At 44.8% G+C, this 18,698-nt stretch overlaps 1 protein-coding gene across 2 annotated transcripts in view; it reads left to right on the top strand.

Moving 5' to 3' along the window:
• DDHD2 (DDHD domain containing 2) overlaps positions 1 to 12,917 on the top strand; it is a 38,448-nt gene extending 25,531 nt beyond the window's left edge. For both annotated transcript variants that reach the window (XM_081171667.1, XM_081171666.1), the window contains exons 13-18: positions 357 to 512; positions 2,369 to 2,471; positions 6,463 to 6,636; positions 8,990 to 9,152; positions 9,631 to 9,738; positions 10,765 to 12,917. In XM_081171667.1, coding sequence (XP_081027793.1) covers positions 357 to 512; positions 2,369 to 2,471; positions 6,463 to 6,636; positions 8,990 to 9,152; positions 9,631 to 9,712 — 678 coding nt within the window. In that variant the 3' untranslated portion in view covers positions 9,713 to 9,738; positions 10,765 to 12,917. The remainder of the gene's footprint in view (positions 1 to 356; positions 513 to 2,368; positions 2,472 to 6,462; positions 6,637 to 8,989; positions 9,153 to 9,630; positions 9,739 to 10,764) is intronic.
• Positions 12,918 to 18,698: the final 5,781 nt, after the last annotated feature.

Below are 18,698 nucleotides of genomic sequence, written 5' to 3'. Positions count from 1 at the left end.
TTCTGAGTCTTTAAACATCCCAAAGGATAACTCAGGTGTTTAGTCTAACAAATATTTGTCTATCCCAGATAATATGTAACCTAGAGAGCCATCTGAAGCTTCCCAAGCTAGTTAATATCTGAAGCTTAAATTGTTTAAGCTTGGAGAAGAGATTGCCTGAGAAGCCACTCAAAGGTCATTAGAAGGAGAGTAAAATAAATACCATAATGTCCTGCAGCAGTGAGTTCCACAGGTCACCTGTGTCATGTGCAGGGAGGGATTGCTTTGTGCTTAATTTCAAGTAATACACTCTCATAAATTTGCCGCATGAAGTTTATTTCCCACAAAAACAGTATGTTGTATTTAAACTCCATTAGGTCTCTGCAAACTATCCTCAGCTAATCTACAAACCAGAGATCTTCTTTGCCTTTGGCTCCCCTATTGGGATGTTTCTCACTGTGCGAGGGGTGAAAAGGATTGATCCGAACTACAGCCTGCCTACCTGCAAAGGCTTCTTCAATGTATTCCATCCTGTATGTATGAGCAGCAATGTCTTGTTCTCCCACCCCCTCCAGAGGGTCAAATTATTGGGTGCCGTCCCAAGTTATTCACACATCTATTTTTGTGCAATCTCTATAAAATTCATAATGACTAAATTAGGTCTCATTAATTCCAATGGGGCTTAAGTGCAATTAACTTGGTCTGATTCCAACTCAAGATATTTAGATACCCTGCAGTGGCTTTACTGCATAATGTGGAATGTGAACTTAAATGTGGAATGCACTGCTGTCATGGGATCCACAAAGCTTCCATTAAAGGCAGGAATCTGGAACTGGTTGCTCCTTTCATCATCCCTGATCATTGGCCATGCAACTGGGGCTGATGCAGTTTGGAGTCTAACAACATCTGGAAGGCCACATGTTTCCACCCAATTTAAGTGGATTGTAATTGGAAAATATACTGGTACTTGGCATTAAGTGTAGTATATAAATTATTAAATGAAAACAGAAGAAAACAAAACCACTAACAGATACATACCAGTTCTGTGCCCAGTTAAAGATAAGGTAAAGGGACCCCTGGCAGTTAAGTCTAGTCGCGAACGACTCCGGGGTTGCCGCGCTCATCTTGCTTTACAGGCTGAGGGAGCTGGTGTTTGTTCGCTCCGCAGTTTTTCCGGATCATGTGGCCAGCATGACTTAGCTGCTTCTGGTGCAACGGAACACCAACACCAGAGCAGCGCACGGAAATGCCGTTTACCTTCCCGTCGGAGCGGTACCTATTAATCTACTTGCACTTTTTGGGGTGCTTTTGAACTGCTAGGTTGGCAGGAGCTGGGACCAAGCAACCATCGCGGGGGTTCGCAACTCTGACCTTTTGATCGGCAAGCCCAAGGCTCAGTGGTTTAGACCACAGTTCCACCTGCGTCCCTACTGTGCCCAGTTAAATACCAAGTATTCAATTCATTGAAAATAACATAAAATGTGACCATTTTGGACAATTTTGCCTGAAATTCATTTTTATTTCATTATCTTAATAATGATAAGTGAATTTAGGAATCCTTCATTCTTCTAGGTACTCAGTGTAGCACCAGCAAAGGTTGGGCAGGGTGGCATCACTAGAAATCCCATCTTCTTTGCTAGGAGACCCGTCCTCTTGCAGACCAGATACTGATGCTGCACCAGAGGGACAGAACTGGGTTTCTCTTGGTGTACTTATTGTGCTATCCAACAGTCTGTTGTATGGGGGACATGCTGAAGCTGCCTTGTCAGCAGCAATTCAGGATTTCATGGATGCGAGGGCAGCTCTGCAGTTTTTCCAGTACGTTGTTGGCCTAGGAGCAGTCTAGGAGTGGAAGGGCTTTCTATAAGCTTTCAGGTGCTATGACGAAAGAAAGGTGGGGTGTAAATGAGAGAAAAATAAATAAATAACCCATTTGTCATGTCCCATCTCTGTTTTTGGACTACAACTCCCATCATCCCTAGCTAACAGGACCAGTGGTCAGGGATGATGGGAATTGTAGTCCTAAAAACAGCTGGCAGGCCAAGTTTGGCCATCACTGTCCTAACCAAACATACACCTGAACTGAACTTGGAAGAAGGTCTTGGCAGGCAGGTTCAAGCCAAGAATGGGGTCCTTCAGAAATCCTAGTCCTGAACCTTTTAGGGTTAATATGCTGCTGCTAGATATTATTTTTTAATGCAATGTGATTTATATATTTATATATTGCCACTGGTTTTGCTAGTATATTTTAAGAATGATTTTGAATTTAGTCATTATATTGTTTTTAGAATTGTTTATAAGCCACCTTAGTGGTCATTTGGAACCAAAAGGTTGGATAGATGTTATATATAAATTAGAATGAAGTGTCTCTGCTTGCTTTCTTCTGCAGTTTGATCCAGTAGCATACAGAATTGAGCCCATGATTGTCCCTGATGTGGAGTTTGATCCAATGCTGCTCCCGCACCACAAGGGGAGGAAGAGAATGCACTTAGGTAAAACAGAGAGTCTTCCTTCTGCTTGCATCGCCCTTTGAATCTAAGTACGCTCCCAAAAAACCTCCTTATATTTCTGGCTAGTGATTGAACACAAGACATACAGATTGTCTTCTGCTCCCCTTGGGGCAATCATAACACCTATCCTGAGACCCAGGTTTCATTTAGAAAGTTGTGTGCTAGCCCTTCATGATTAAAAAGCAACTATAACAAATCCCTAGTCCATACAGGGAAATGTTTTATTTAAAAACATAACAATATCTAAATAGCTCAGTTAAAGAAATAATTTTCAGGAATTATTGAAGGTTATTTTGTGGAATGTGGAAATTGATCAAATATTATATACCTGGAGACATTCAAGAGTTGGGTCTAAAAATATTTTATTGTCTAGCAAACTTGATAAATTATTTATAATTATACTAACTCAGATCAAGTGGGATTTGTAACAAAATAATAAATTTTAGACCTAATTAGAAATGTTTTGAATGTTCTTTCCTATAGGAAATTGAACAAAACGAAACACCAATTACCATTTTGACACTTAAAACATTCAAAGCTTTTGATAACTTAGAAGAGAATTTTGTAACTGAGCTTATGCAATTAGGTACCAAAACTGAAGATGCTCTTTCTGCAATTTATCTACATATGCTACAATTCACATGCTACAATTCACATGCTACAATTCAGACTAATAATTATGACATCCTGGGCATCAGTGAGCTAAAATGGACGGGAATGGGCGAATTCAGTTCGGATGACTATCATATCTACTACTGTGGGCAAGAAACCCGTAAAAGAAATGGAGTGGCCCTCATAGTCAACAAAAGAGTGGCGAAAGCTGTACTGGGATGCAGTCTCAAAAATGATAGAATGATCTCGATACGAATCCAAGGCAGACCTTTTAACATCACAGTAATCCAAGTTTATGCACCAACTACTGGTGCTGAAGAAACTGAAATTGACCAATTCTATGAAGACTTACAAGACCTTATAGAAGTGACACCAAAGAAGGATGTTCTGCTCATTATAGGGGATTGGAATGCTAAAGTAGGGAATCAAGAGATAAAAGGAACAACTGGCAAGTTTGGCCTTGGAGATCAAAACGAAGCAGGGCAAAGGCTAATAGAGTTCTGCCAAGAGAACAAGCTGGTCATCACAAACACGCTTTTCCAACAACACAAGAGACGGCTCTACACATGGACATCACCAGATGGGCAACATCGAAATCAGATTGATTATATTCTCTGCAGCCAAAGATGGAGAAGCTCTATACAGTCAGCAAAAACAAGACCTGGAGCTGACTGTGGCTCAGATCATCAGCTTCTTATAGCAAAATTCAAGCTTAAACTGAAGAAAGTAGGAAAAACCACTGGACAGGTAAGATACAATCTAAACCAAATCCCTTTTGAATACACAGTGGAAGTGAGGAACAGGTTTAAGGATTTAGATTTGCTGGACAGAGTGCCTGAAGAACTATGGGTGGAGGCTCGCAACATTATACAGGAGGCAGCAACTAAAACCATCCCAATGAAAAAGAAATGCAAGAAAGCAAAGTGGCTGTCCAACGAGGCCTTACAAATAGCGGGGGAGAGAAGGCAAGCAAAATGCGAGGGAGATAGTGAAAGATACAGGAAATTGAATGCAGATTTCCAAAGAATAGCAAGGAGAGACAAGAAGGCCTTCTTAAACGAGCAATGCAAAGAAATAGAGGAAAGCAACAGAATGGGAAGAACCAGAGATCTGTTCAAGAAAATCGGAAATATGAAAGGAACATTTCGTACAAAGATTACCATAATAAAGGACAAAAGTGGTAAAGACCTAACTGAAGCAGAAGACATCAAGAAGAGGTGGCAAGAATACACAGAGGAATTATACCAGAAAGATATGGATGTCTCGTACACCCCAGGTAGTGTGGTTGCTGACCTTGAGCCAGACATCCTGGAGAGTGAAGTCAAATGGGCCTTAGAAAGCACTGCAAATAACAAGGCCAGTGGAAGTGATGGTATTCCAGCTGAACTGTTTAAAATTTTAAAAGATGATGCTGTTAAGGTGCTACACTCAATATGCCAGCAAGTTTGGAAAACTCAGCAGTGGCCAGAGGATTGGAGAAGATCAGTCTACATCCCAATCCCAAAGAAAGGCAGTGCCAAAGAATGCTCCAACTACCGCACAATTTCACTCATTTCACATGCTAGCAAGGTTATGCTTAAAATTCTACAAGGAAGGCTCAAGCAGTATGTGGACCAAGAACTCCCAGAAGTGCAAGCTGGATTTAGAAGAGGCAGAGGAACCAGAGACCAAATTGCAAACATGCGCTGGATTATGGAGAAAGCTAGAGAGTTCCAGAAAGACATCTACTTCTGCTTCATTGACTATGCAAAAGCCTTTGACTGTGTCGACCACAGCAAACTATGGCAAGCTCTTAAAGAAATGGGAGTGCCTGATCACCTCATCTGTCTCCTGAGAAATCTCTATGTGGGACAAGAAGCTACAGTTAGAACTGGATATGGAACAACTGATTGGTTCAAAATTGGGAAAGGAGTACGGCAAGGCTGTATATTGTCTCCCTGCTTATTTAACTTATATGCAGAATTCATCATGCGAAAGGCTGGGCTGGATGAATCCCAAGCCGGAATTAAGATTGCCGGAAGAAATATCAACAACCTCAGATATGCAGATGACACAACCTTGATGGCAGAAAGTGAAGAGGAATTAAAGAACCTTTTAATGAGGGTGAAAGAGGAGAGCGCAAAATATGGTCTGAAGCTCAACATCAAAAAAACGAAGATCATGGCCACTGGGCCCATCACCTCCTGGCAAATAGAAGGGGAAGAAATGGAGGCAGTGAGAGATTTTACTTTCTTGGGCTCCATGATCAGTGCAGATGGTGACAGCAGTCACGAAATTAAAAGACGCCTGCTCCTTGGGAGAAAGGCGATGGCAAACCTAGACAACATCTTAAAAAGCAGAGACATCACCTTGCCAACAAAGGTCCGTATAGTAAAAGCCATGGTTTTCCCAGTAGTGATGTATGGAAGTGAGAGCTGGACCATAAAGAAGGCTGATCGCCGAAGAATTGATGCTTTTGAATTATGGTGCTGGAGGAGACTCTTGAGAGTCCCATGGACTGCAAGGAGATCAAACCTCTCCATTCTGAAGGAAATCAGCCCTGAGCGCTCACTGGAAGGACAGATCGTGAAGCTGAGGCTCCAATACTTTGGCCACCTCATGAGAAGAGAAGACTCCCTGGAAAAGACCCTGATGTTGGGAAAGATGGAGGGCACAAGGAGAAGGGGACGACAGAGAATGAGATGGTTGGATGGTGTTCTTGAAGCTACCAGCATGAGTTTGATCAAACTGCGGGAGGCAGTGGAGGACAGGAGTGCCTGGCGTGCTCTGGTCCATGGGGTCACGAAGAGTCGGACACGACTAAACGACTAAACAACAACAACAATTATGACTCATTACATGCTACCAGGGACAAAACAAGAGCTAGGTGCCAAGTTCCCATATCACATTTTGCCTCCCAAAGCTGCTCTTCAGATATTTCTACTTTCTCAGAATGTTAGCCACAATCCTCTGGCAACCTCAACAAGCGATACAAATGATTCTTGAAATAATGTTTTCACTTGTGTATGAAGATGAATAATTCCAGCCATCCATCTTCTGGAAATAAAACAATATGTGAGAAATAATCCAGGGAAACAAGAGAATTGGAGAAGAGTTGAGGAAAGTTCCAGTGGGGCAGGGAGGAAGGGGTGAGAGAGAGATGGTGGAATTGTGAGAATCAAGGATAGGATTGAAGACACGGTGGAAGAAAAAGAAGAGGGTGTTAGGAACTGAGTGGTGCTGAAGCTATGAGGATAAGCCACAAGGGGTCCACGGGTAAGAGAGATGTATTCTGACCTGTTGATGACATATTTTTAATTGCAGGCTTTCAGAACAGGCTGGTTTTTTAATTGTAAGGCTGTTTTTACCTTCTCCTTTTCAGAACTGAAGGAAGGCCTCACGCGAATGAGCATGGACCTCAAAAACAATTTACTGGGCTCCTTGAGAACAGCTTGGCAGTCATTCACCAGGACTTCACTTCCAGCTGTGGAGGCAGGAGCCACTGGAGATACGGAACAAGTATTGGAAGCTGAAGCCAGTTCAGAGAAACAGACTGGTGAGCAGGGGCTTAATTGTAGTTTGTAAACGGAAGAACAAGGTGCAGAATCCAGCAGAACCCACCCATTCTTCCTGTTGCAACCAAGGGAAAATTTTGCCTGTTGCTCTGCACAAGTCCTTGCAAGATGCTTCCATTGATGCATTTATACAAGTTCTGTTCTGCCCTTCATTGTCAAGTGATCTTAAGCTGGCTAAAACAAATATCTGTACTGCCCTGCCCAGATATACAGTAAAAACAAATGTATACATCAGCATTCAAGATAAGTATGTTACATAAAAGTGAACAACATAAAACAGAATGAAAAGCAGCTCACTTAACCTGCTCCTATTCAGTGTTAAAATAAGTAACCTCAATCATGTCCGACTCTGCCCCAGCCAGGTGACTAGTGGTGAGTCTTTAATTGGCACTGGAAGTTAAGCAGTGTCACCACCAGTTGTATATTAAGGGGAAGGATGTTCCACAGCTGGGGTTCCACCTCTGAGAAGGCCTTGTCTTGAGCCAAAGAGCTACAGACTACAGGCTTCACACAGAGATGACATGACCAGTACATCCCCAACAGATTTTAATTCCTTGGCAGGGCAGGGAGAGATGCTCCTTAAGTTAACTGGGTTCAGCTTCGTTCAGGGTTACATACAGCAGCACTAAAACCTTGTATTTGGCTTGGTAGCATATGGGCAGTCAGCGCAGACCCTTCACAACCCATGTTATATGCTTCTAGCTGGCTGAGTCAGTCCAAACTGGCAGCATCCTTGTGTACCAGCTGCAGCTTCTCAACTGTTTTTAAGGACAGCCCTATGCACATCACATTAAAGGCAACATAAATGAGGTTCCTGGGTTTCATCCATTCAAGCGCTGACCTGACCCGAACTTGCTCAGCTCTCTGCAAGATGGTGGTCTCTTACTCCTTAGACTCTCAACCATGTTAGAGTTTTGAATAATTTTGTCAATTCATTTAGGTATCCTTTGGCCAGATACTGATGACTTTTGCTCCCTTTGAATTTGTGCTCTGTAATATTTGGGCCTGCACATGGACTGGTATAACTCTTGCCAAAATGTCAAATTAGTTTTGTTTTGGCAGCAGTCACCCCTTGTTTTCTTTTTTAAAAAAATATATTTATTAACTTTTCAAAGTTTATACAAACAAGACAAAAAAAATTTCAAAAATTAAAAACACATATAATTCCATTCACTTGTTTTCTTTTAACTTATTTCTCGGACCTCCTCATACCTCCCGTTTTTGTATTCCAATTCAAATTATTCATTCAGCAAATCCTCACCCTTAATTTTCACTTAACTTTACACCTTTCTTTCTTCTTTTTCCCCCAATTATCTTAATCATTACAGCTGATAACCCCTTATTCAGTCCAACATCAATCTAACATTCACTAATTTTATAATATTTCCCAAGATAGTCCTTAAATTTCTTCCAATCTTCTTCCACCGTCTCTCTTCCCTGGTTTTGGATTCTGCCAGTCATTTCTGCCAGTCCCATGTAGTCTATCACCTTCATCTGCCATTCTTCCAAGGTGGGTAGATCTTGTGTCTTCCAGTACTTTGCAATAAGTATTCTTGCTGCCGTTGTTGCGTACATAAAAAATGTTCTGTCTTTCTTTGGCACCAATTGGCCGACCATGCCCAGGAGAAAGGCCTCTGGTTTCTTCAGGAAGGTATATTTAAATACCTTTTTCAGTTCATTATATATCATTTCCCAGAAAGCCTTAATCTTTGGGCACATCCACCAAAGGTGAAAGACTGTACCTTCAGTTTCTTTACATTTCCAACATTTGTTATCGGGCAAATGATAAATTTTTGCAAGCTTGACTGGGGTCATGTACCACCTATATATCATTTTCATAATATTCTCCCTTAGGGCACTGCATGCCGTAAATTTCATACCTGTGGTCCACAACTGTTCCCAGTCAGCGAACATAATATTATGTCCAACATCTTGTGCCCATTTAATCATAGCAGATTTTACTGTTTCATCCTGAGTATTCCATTTCAACAGCAAGTTATACATTCTTGACAAATTCTTAGTTTTGGGTTCTAACAGTTCTGTTTCTAATTTTGACTTTTCCACCTGGAAGCCAATTTTCTTATCCAAATTATATGTCTCCATTATCTGATAGTAATGAAGCCAATCTGGTCACCCCTTGTTTTCAGTTGGCTATGGAGATGCTTGCAAAGATGTCTGCATCTAGTGTGTGACAGAGCATCTTACTCCTCCTTAGGCAGGAAACATGACTTGCAATACCTGTTAGCATTGGACAGTCATGCCTTCACCAACCCAGCCTGGTAACCAATTTTAGCTGTGTATATTAATGCTGTCTGTCTTTCTTAAACAATTCAGATAGGAAACCTGAGGAACCAACCACACCAGTGAAAGAAGAGTCTGCCCCAGTTAACGTGGGTATGCTCAATGGTGGCCACCGCATTGACTACGTGCTTCAAGAGAAGCCAATCGAAAGCTTTAATGAGTACCTATTTGCACTGCAAGGCCATCTCTGCTACTGGTAAACAAGTTTTTAAAAAATGTGTCTTTAAATTAGTTAGCCATTTCCCTCATCTTCCAAGAAGCTCAGAGCGATATATATGTCCTCCCTTACTGGGGGCAAGATCTATCAACAGGCAGAACAAGGTTCTCTGAAGACTTTCCAGTAGGAGCCAAACAAGGGGTTTCCACCACTTTCAGCCAAGGAGGTGGGGTGGGACAGTCTCATAACTTTCCAGCCACTTCAGGAGTAATAACTTCTGGGAGGACATAGGAAACTGACAAGAGTAATGCAAACATCCTTATTATTGTCCTGAACACTTCATTCAAAGTTGTGTCTTCAACAATCATAACTATAGCTGTGGGATGAGATGATTGTGTGTGTGTTAAGTGTTAGGATTGTCCTTTTTCCTGGTGCCTAAGTAAATCTGCCACTTGGGCACACTTGCTCTATATGTAGTTCTAATAAGTAATTCATTGTATAAATATTTAACTTCCAGGGAGTCAGAGGACACAGTGCTGTTGCTGCTGAAAGAGATTTACCAAACAATGGGCATCGGCATGGACCAGCCCCTTCCATAAAGCCAGATTAACCAGCTGCACCAAATGTAAGTTGCCCTGTCTTTCTACTCATCACCCAGTTGGGAAAAGTGCAAAAAACTATTTTGGCTGTGGTGTGTGCACTCAACTCACAATGAATGCTGTTTGCAGATTTTGTGGGTTGTTGGTAGTGCTTCAAAAACCTACCGAGCCGGTTTGGCCAAGCATGACCCTAGGACTCAATAAATGAATGTGTAAGCCACAAATTAATATGTGTTTCTCATACCACCTTCAGCGTTCTTGTTTGTCCACAGCTAAAGTGGCTCAGAGTCAAATGGCCGTGAAGGAACAGTAACAGCCTTAATTCCACAATCCTAAACAATACAGTGAAGTAATGGTTAATTCATTACAGTGAATCAAAATTTTTTTGATTGCAGCAAACTTTATTTTCATCATACTGTACTGATGTTTAGCTGGTGTAGGGGCATGTCTATGTACTTGTAGTTTTTTGTTTTAGCGGGGTGCACCCATTATCATCCAAGAAACATGGTAGGAATAGCAGTGGCTGTCTTGAGTTGTCCTCAGAATATAACATGATTGAGTGAAATCTCTTTTTCCATTGATAGTACAGGAATAGTACAGTATAGGTTTCTCCAGACCTATTTCCTGCTTTTCTGATTGCTTACTGTTTGTGAAAGAAGCGTAGACAACTGCCACATAACCTCCTCCCAAATGAATATACTTTGTTTAAACAATGCAAATTTAATATTTTAGCCAAAAGTCACTAAAACAATTCATTATCTTTTGTTTTTCAATTTTTTTTGCAGTCTAAGTTGCACTGTTGAATGCTACTGTATTTTTTAGAGATTTCTCATAGAGCTACACGATGCATTCAGTACTATCGTTTTCCTAATTGTCACTTATGTTGACTCTTAAATGTTTTTTTACCCAGTGTTTGCAGTTTTGAAATAGCCATAACGTAGTTCCCATCCCGCTTTGATTTCTGCATCCATCCATCCATCCATCCATCCATCCATCCATCCATCCATCCATCCATCACTGGCCTAGCTAATCTTTACCTGTTGCTTCCTTAGATTTGCTCCATGTTGAAAACTCATCAAGGCTCCTGTCCACCTTCCTCTTGTCTCCTCTGTTGCTGCTGTGCCCAGCATGCTTCACCCCCACTGCCTGGAGCTCTGGAGGACTCACCACCCAAGTCTTATTCCATGGGAAGTGCAGCAAGCACTTTGACTCTCTGGGCTGTGTCCTCTGGCTAGAGGCTAGCGTGTGTCAAGTTGCAATACCACCCGCATCAGGTCTAGTGGTGCACTAGGCGGGGCCAGGAATCGGTGCTAAAACTTCACACCTCCTCTTGAGTTGGAAAGCCATGATACAGGACGTTGATACCAAACTGGGGAGATACCACACTTTGCTGAGTAAAGCTGTGAGGAATGTGGGCATATGGAAATGCTTGTTTTGTGGCTGCACTGGACACCCAGCACCAGATGTTTTTGAGTAGATTTTTGTTCCTTCAAACCTTATTGCTGCTGCTTTGCCCAACAGGTGGAGCTACAGACCAAAGCAAAAAGGCCAGTTCCTGTCCCTACCATAGCAAGCGCTATTGTGCTGGTAATTCCCATGTACCGTCCTGTACCAACCTTGCTACAACAGGAAAAGCACATAGGCACTCACTTAGGAATAAACTAGACAGGTGCTTGGAAAAACCCTGTAAATCTGTATCTGGCTCAGGTGACTCCTCAGATTCTGAAATTGTCTCTGTTGTCTGCTTAGTGTAGTTCTTATCCAAACAGCTTTAGCATACTGGAGAAGCTCCATTTCATTTGTATCTTTGCTGTCCATGCTGTGTTAAGAGCTGCAATGATCCAGCAGCTATGCAATAAGGAAGAGAGCCTGAGCTGCTGGCAGGCTCTTCCTCTGAGCTAGGTTCAATAAGAATAGGGTGCCCTACTACAAGTGTTTGGAAAGGATTATGCATCGCAAAGATGGTGCCTGTGACTGAACATCCACTCACTTTACAGCTAATTCTGATCTCATTTGTCAGCGGGTGAGTGGGATAAGTCTGGGTCAAGGGGAATCATGTTTCCCAACCCCTTAAACCTATACCTACTTACCAAGAGATCCTGGTGGTGAATTAAAACTATGCCTGTGCCCATTTAGTAGGTTGTGTTTTAAAACAGAGTAGCAGTAGCTCTGCACCTGCACTTTTCACACAGGAGATCATATTTTTTTCCTGACAAAACATAGGAAGGTGGTTGGCCAACTGCTCACCAAGTTGATATGCTGAGCTGTATATTGAATACAGGAGGCCACTAATATATTTACTCACCTCCATTTTCTCCTTGCTGCCAGTTCTTCAAGTCCTGTAGTAAGCAAGGAGAAAGGCGAATTCTGCTTCACTTGCCCTTGAAGGTTGAGTAAGGAAAGAAACAGTGCTGTTTCTCTAAGCTGAATGCGCTGCTGGGGGTGGGTGGTCCACACTAGAGGGCAAGGGGAACTTACTTGCTGCTGGAAAAAAAATGTGGAACTGTAACCTGAAACAGGTAACCGTCAGGTGAGTCCAGATGCAGCAGGGGCTCACTTCACCTGTGTCTCAGCATGGCCTCAGAGGATTTGCTCATATTTTCAGAAAGCCCCTTCTACAAAGGCAACAGCAAACAATGTGTCGTGCTATTATTCTCTCTGTATTGTGTATCAAAACTCTTTGTCAGTATCCAGTTTGGTTATTCATCCTATGTATTTGCACTATTTGTTTCTGCATTGTTCATCATCTCACCCACTTGTGCTGCAGCTGAGGGCTCACCCACTCTTCACCTTTTGCCCTGTGCTTCCTAGGTACAGGTCCCAGCTCCCAAGCCCACCCCCACCACTGCTTTCCCCAGGAAAACCCACAAACAGCCGTTCAGATTTTCTGCGGAATTGTTTTCAGGGGTAAAGAGCAGGTTTTCACAGGGAAAGTGCTGGGGCCAAAATAAAAAGCACACTTTGGAGCTTTAAAGCATGGACCTCTGCCTAGGAAGCACAACACAAAAGGAAGTCTGGGTGACCCTGAGTGATGCTATTTGACACAACCAAGTTCTGGATTAGAATCTCTAGCAGCAGTTATAGGAAGAGTCCGGCCTCGGTCAATCAATTCCCAAACAGCTGTTGAAGTTTATGCACTTTGTAAAATATGTCTATTTAAAAAGTTATTTAATTCTTTTTCCAGTAAATATCTGACTTTGGTGCATTTATTGGCCTCTGTAAGGAGAACCTTGGAAGTCTGAGGGCCTAAGGACACTTTATTGTGTTCCAAAATAGGAACCCAAGCAAGGTTGGAAAAAAGCAGTGAATATGCTTTTCTCGTGTAATTAGAGAATGTCCACAAGTGATTATAGCTTACTGCTTAGCCAGATACCTGACTTCTGTCATTCTGTGCACTGTGACAGAAATCAGCAATTCATCCAGCAATTGTCAACTTGCAAAAGATGCACATCTTTTCCCCCAGCATGTTCCTGTGTTGGAAGATAAATACCACAAGGAGCAGCCCCCAAATACAGAACTTGCCTGAATTTCCTATTCCCTTTTCCCACTTCCCCTCTGTGAGGCCAAATACCATAGCTCTAGACTTGAGGCAGTAGTTGATGTTTGCTCTGTGTGCATCTTGTCTGTGTTGTAGGAAAATCTGAAGTGCAAATGACAGAAATGGTCCTTAAAATTATGAATGTTTAAGGATGTACATCTGTAAGTTTCACCACTCACTACAATCTAAGTTGCCATATTGTAGATGCTTCATACATCAGGAAAACATTCTGAAATACTGTGTCTTTATCATAGACATTAGCTTGATACTTGCAGAAGTAAAAATTCTTGCTTTCATTCTAGGACTGTGCTACATACCTAAACCTTTTTGTCACACTTTTTATACCACAGTGCAGTTGTACTGTGCAATAAGTCAAAGCAGTAGCACTTCTCTTAGAACCATGGTTTGTATCAAACCAATTTTTTTCTCAGAGTAGACCTGTCAGGGAACTGCCATCAGAGCATCAGGTGGTGGAGGGACTCAGGCAGGATGAAAGAGACTCAACTGCGGAAGCAGGGACCAGCAGGGGGAGGAGTGGGTCTCTGAGGGAATGCGAGCAGGAGGGAGGGCTCAGGGAGGCTTCCAGCGAGAACAGTGGGGAAGTATCGGAGTCTCCCATAGGGAGACCCATACCTCGCAGGAAACTGTCACGCCGTGAGTCCAGGAGACGCGTTTCCGTTAAGGAACTTCTTTGCTGGAAACGCTTCCGCAGACAGCCACTGTCGGACTCTACTAGTGACTAGAGCAGACATGTCTGAGGAGCTCCGTCACACACGGAGGTTTGTGGGGGCGCACAAACTCTGAGGGAGCACGTTTTCACGCACAAGCAGCTAATCAAACCCTCACAGCAGTCCGACAGTCTTTGTACGCTGCCTGTGCAAGAGAAGGCATCATGAGCGAACCAACCGGAACCGGAGGAGCAGGGGCTGGAGCTGGTCCAAGCTTGGAAGATAGATACCGAGCGTTGGAGGTTCAACTGGCCCTGCAGACGGCGAGGCTGGAGGAGAGAAGGGCTCAGGATGCAGACAAGAAGGGGAGAGCCACTCAATTCCCCAGAAAGGTACCAGGATTGGTGCAGAAATTTGGGGGGGACCCCAAGGACTACCATGCTTTTAGGACAGAGATGCAATATGCCCTTAATGTGCAGTTCGATGAGTTCCCTGATGAGGAATCGCGAGTTGCTTTTGTAATTGGGCATCTTGAGAAAGGGGCTAGAGACTGGGTTCGACCCCTAATGGCAACGCACAATGACATACTAAAGGACACAATGAAGTTCTTTCGTGCAATGGATATCATGTTTTCCAGCGATATTGAGGAAGGGGTGGTGCGCAGACAGCTAATGGCTTGTAAGCAGGGGAGTCGATCTGTCCGTGAATATTGGACTGAGTTTACCATGCTGATTCACAGACTGAGTTGGGATTTATCGGCGGCACCCGTTCAAATGCTATTTGAAGAAGGTCTTTCTTCGGGGGTGAAAGACGAGCTGGCACGGAGCCCCAGGGCGGAGTCTATGGATCAGCTGACCAAATCTGCGCTGACCATAGGAGCGCGGCAGGAGGCAAGAGCCTGGGAGAGGCGGGAAGGGAGAGGGGAACGTTGGAAGGAGTTCCGCATTCCAGACATTCCTGAGCCAGCTTTCCCGCCGGCAGAGCCGATGGAAATCGGAACAGCGCGCGCGCGCGCATTTTCAAAAACCAGCGAGGGAGCTAAGAAGGAGGGAAAGGGCCCCCGGAAATGCTATCTCTGCCAACAGCCAGGCCACTTTGCCAGAGTCTGCCCCCAGAGGAAGGAATGGCAAGGGATGGTGGGAGCTGTTGAGGGGGGAGAAGAAGGGGGAGCGGAGCAGGTAAAAGCCAACGCCTGGTTGCCACAATTGGGGCACTGCAGCCAGGCCAAAGAGCAGTGAAAGTGCCCGTGCCAGAAGCTCCTCGACCTGCTCTAGTGATTGAAGTGTCGCTAGAGCTGCAGAATGGGCACCCCCTAAAAATAAAGGCGTTATTGGACTCAGGCAGCTCCTGCAATTTTATGAGCAAGGAGTTTGCTGCTGAACACCAGATACAGACCATCCCTTTAAGCAACCCCCTGCAGGTGACCACGATTGATGGCAGGGAGTTGTTGGGAGGAGGAGTCCGCTTGCAGACTGTCCCAATGATAATGAGGGTGGCAAGGCACACAGAACTGATAGCGTTTAATGTGGCCACCCTGGGAGGCGCTCCCATTATTTTGGGAATGAGCTGGCTAGCTCTACATGATCCGCTGGTTGGCTGGCATCAAAGAGTGGTGTCCTTTGGTTCTGCACATTGCCTAGAACACTGCAAAGGGGAGAAGGGTTCAGTAGGGGCCCAAGCCACCCTAGCAGGGACTGAAGTAATGGGGAAGGTGAAGGTACCACCACAGTATGCAGATCTCAGCGACGTGTTCAGCGAGAAGGAAGCTGACCAACTACCACCTCATAGACCCTTTGATTGTCAGATCAATTTACTCCCTGGAGCACAGCTTCCCGTGGGCAAGTTGTATGCCATGTCAGACAGGGAAATGCAGGAGTTGCGAGGGTTCATTGACAAGAACCTGAAGAGAGGCTTCATCAGAGAGTCCAAAGCAGCAGGGGGGAGCCCAGTGTTCTTTGTGGACAAAAAAAATGCGGACAAGCCGAGACTTGTATGTGATTTTAGGCGGCTGAATGCAGTGACTGAACCGGTGGCGTTCCCTATGCCCAGAATTGATGATATTTTGACCATGGTGAGGAAGGGAAAGATTTTCACAAAGCTGGATCTAAGGGGGGCGTACAACCTGATACGCATAAGGAAAGGGGATGAATGGAAAACCACCATGTTTACCCCTTTGGGGGCGTTTGAATACCTCGTTATGCCATTTGGATTACAAGCAGGCTCCGCGTGTTTTCAATCTTTTATGAACCACGTGCTGGGCCCTTTGCTCTACAAGAATTGCGTTGCCTTTCTAGATGATGTGTTGGTGTATTCTGAGAATGAGGAGCAACATGTGAGAGACGTCAGAGAAGTGTTGAGCAGACTGCAAGCCAACAGGCTGTGGGTCAAACTGGAGAAGTGTCGGTTCCATACCAAGGAGGTGGAATTCCTGGGGTACCGCCTGTCAGACAAGGGATTGGCCATGGATCCCGGCAAGGTACAGGCAGTGCTGGAATGGAAAACACCCAAAACCAAGAAGGATGTGCAGAGGTTCCTAGGGTTTGGAAACTTTTATCGTAAGTTTATCCGCAACTTCGCCCATCTGACGGCGCCCATCACTGACTGTCTCAGCAGTAAAAAGAAGTTTGTATGGACGGCGGAGGCGGAGCGAGCGTTTGAGGAACTGAAAAGGGCCTTCGCCTCTGAAGAACAACTTCTGCATGTGGATTTACGAAAGAAGCTAAGGGTTGAAACAGACGCATCTGACAGAGCCATAGGGGCGGTGCTTCTTCTGCAGTCGGGGAAGGAGGAGTCGGAGTGGCGTCCGTGTGCCTTCTTCTCGCGGAAGCTGAACAAATCCGAGAGGAACTACACGGTGTACGACCGAGAACTGCTTGCTATTCATGAGGCGTTCCGGAGATGGAGGCATCTGCTAGTTGGTGCACAACATAAAGTGCAAGTGTGCACGGACCATAAAAATCTAGAGTACTGGAGAACGGCGCGAGTGCTCAACCAAAGGCAGTTGAGATGGGCCCAAGAGTTCTCCAAATTTAACTTTGAGATTTGTTATGTGCCAGGCCCAGAGAATGTTAGGGCGGACGCTCTCTCACGCAAACCTGAATATTTGGAGGGGGAGGGAGCACCCGAAGAAACCCATATCATTCCAGAGGACCGCTGGGTGTGTGGGGCGACTTTGGTGGGGCAAAGGGAATTGGTAGAGGGTACGGTGCAGGATGCATACGCCCAGGGGAAACTCAGGGATCTCAGAGGGGAGGAAGACAAATCCGGTGGTTTTGAGGAGAGAAATGGGGCATTGTATTATAAGGGAGCGTTATATATACCTGAAGGGGAATTGAGGGAGAAAGTACTCAAGCAGCTGCACGATAGCCCCACAGCAGGGCACTTTGGGCAACACAAAACCATGTGGCTGGTTACCAGGGAATTTTGGTGGCCCAAGGTCAGGGAAGATGTGCGGGAGTATGTGAGAGGGTGTGAACAATGCCAAAGAGCCAAGGGGGAGAGGCAGGCGCCGGCTGGTTTATTAGAACCACTGCCCACACCTGAGAGACCGTGGGAAGCAGTGGCAATAGATTTCATGACTGATCTGCCAAGGTCTAGAGGGAAAACAGCCATCATGGTTGTAGTAGACCTGTTAACTAAGATGGCCCACTTCATAGCCTGCTCACATGCGGTTACAGCAGAAGAAACCGCCAAATTGTTTGTAGAGAATGTGTTTAGGTTGCATGGCGCCCCCTTGAGGGTGGTTTCAGACCGAGGGAAACAATTTACTTCCAGGTTCTGGAGGAAGCTCATGAGCTTACTGCATGTAGAGGTTAATTTCTCAACGGCCCGTCATCCTGAAACCAACGGGCAGGCGGAAAGAGCAAATGGGGTTCTCCAACAATATTTGAGGTGTTATGTTAATGACAGAGAGAATGATTGGGTGGAGAAGCTGGCGTTGGCAGAATTTGCCTACAACAATGCAGAGAACGTGTCCACGGGGATGAGCCCCTTTTTGGCTAATCACGGGTGCCATCCCAGAGCCTTCCCAGGGGGGGAGGGGGAGAACTGGAGCGTTCCAGCTGCAGAACAGTTCGTGGAAGAAATGGAAGCGATCCATCGCCAGCTCCAACTCCACTTAAACAGGGCTAAGGAGGAATATAAGAGGCAAGCAGACAAAAACAGAAGGGAAGGTGAAAGCATCAGGGTGGGGGACCAGGTGTGGCTGTCAACCCAAGGGTTGCCATTCAAAGGAGGTTGTAAGAAATTAAGACCCAAAAGGCTGGGCCCGTTTGAAGTTACGCAGCAGGTCAATCCAGTGGCTTTCAGGCTCCGGTTACCGAACCACATGAAGCTGCACCCAGTTTTTCACAGGTCGTTGCTGTCACCGTATAGAGGAGACAGTGAGGGGAGGGTCACTAGGGGACCAGCAATGGAGGAGAAGGAACACAGCTACCATGTAGCGGAGATCCTCGATTCCAGGTGGAAGGGAGATCAAGTAGAGTATTTGGTAATGTGGGAAGGGGAACCGGAGTCGGAAAACACCTGGGTTAGGGCAGAGGATGTCAATGACGAGGTTTTAATAGAGACTTTTCATCAGAGGTTCCCACGTAAACCTCAGCCTGTAGCGAGGTTCCGAAGGGAATACTTTGCCACCACCGACGAGGAAGAGGAGTTGGAGGGGTTCCCAGATTCTGAAGAGGAGGAGGATTCAGCTGGCCAGGACGACGATCGATGGAGAGAATTGTTCGAGACGTCAGAAGATGAGGAAGATTCGTTTCGGGGTTTTAGCCCTTCACCT

The sequence above is a fragment of the Podarcis bocagei genome, assembly GCF_964188305.1.
Source record: "Podarcis bocagei genome assembly, chromosome: 15".
NCBI lineage: Eukaryota > Metazoa > Chordata > Lepidosauria > Squamata > Lacertidae > Podarcis > Podarcis bocagei.
Note: the sequence above shows the minus strand (reverse complement) of the source record. Positions and strands in the feature narration are given on the sequence as shown.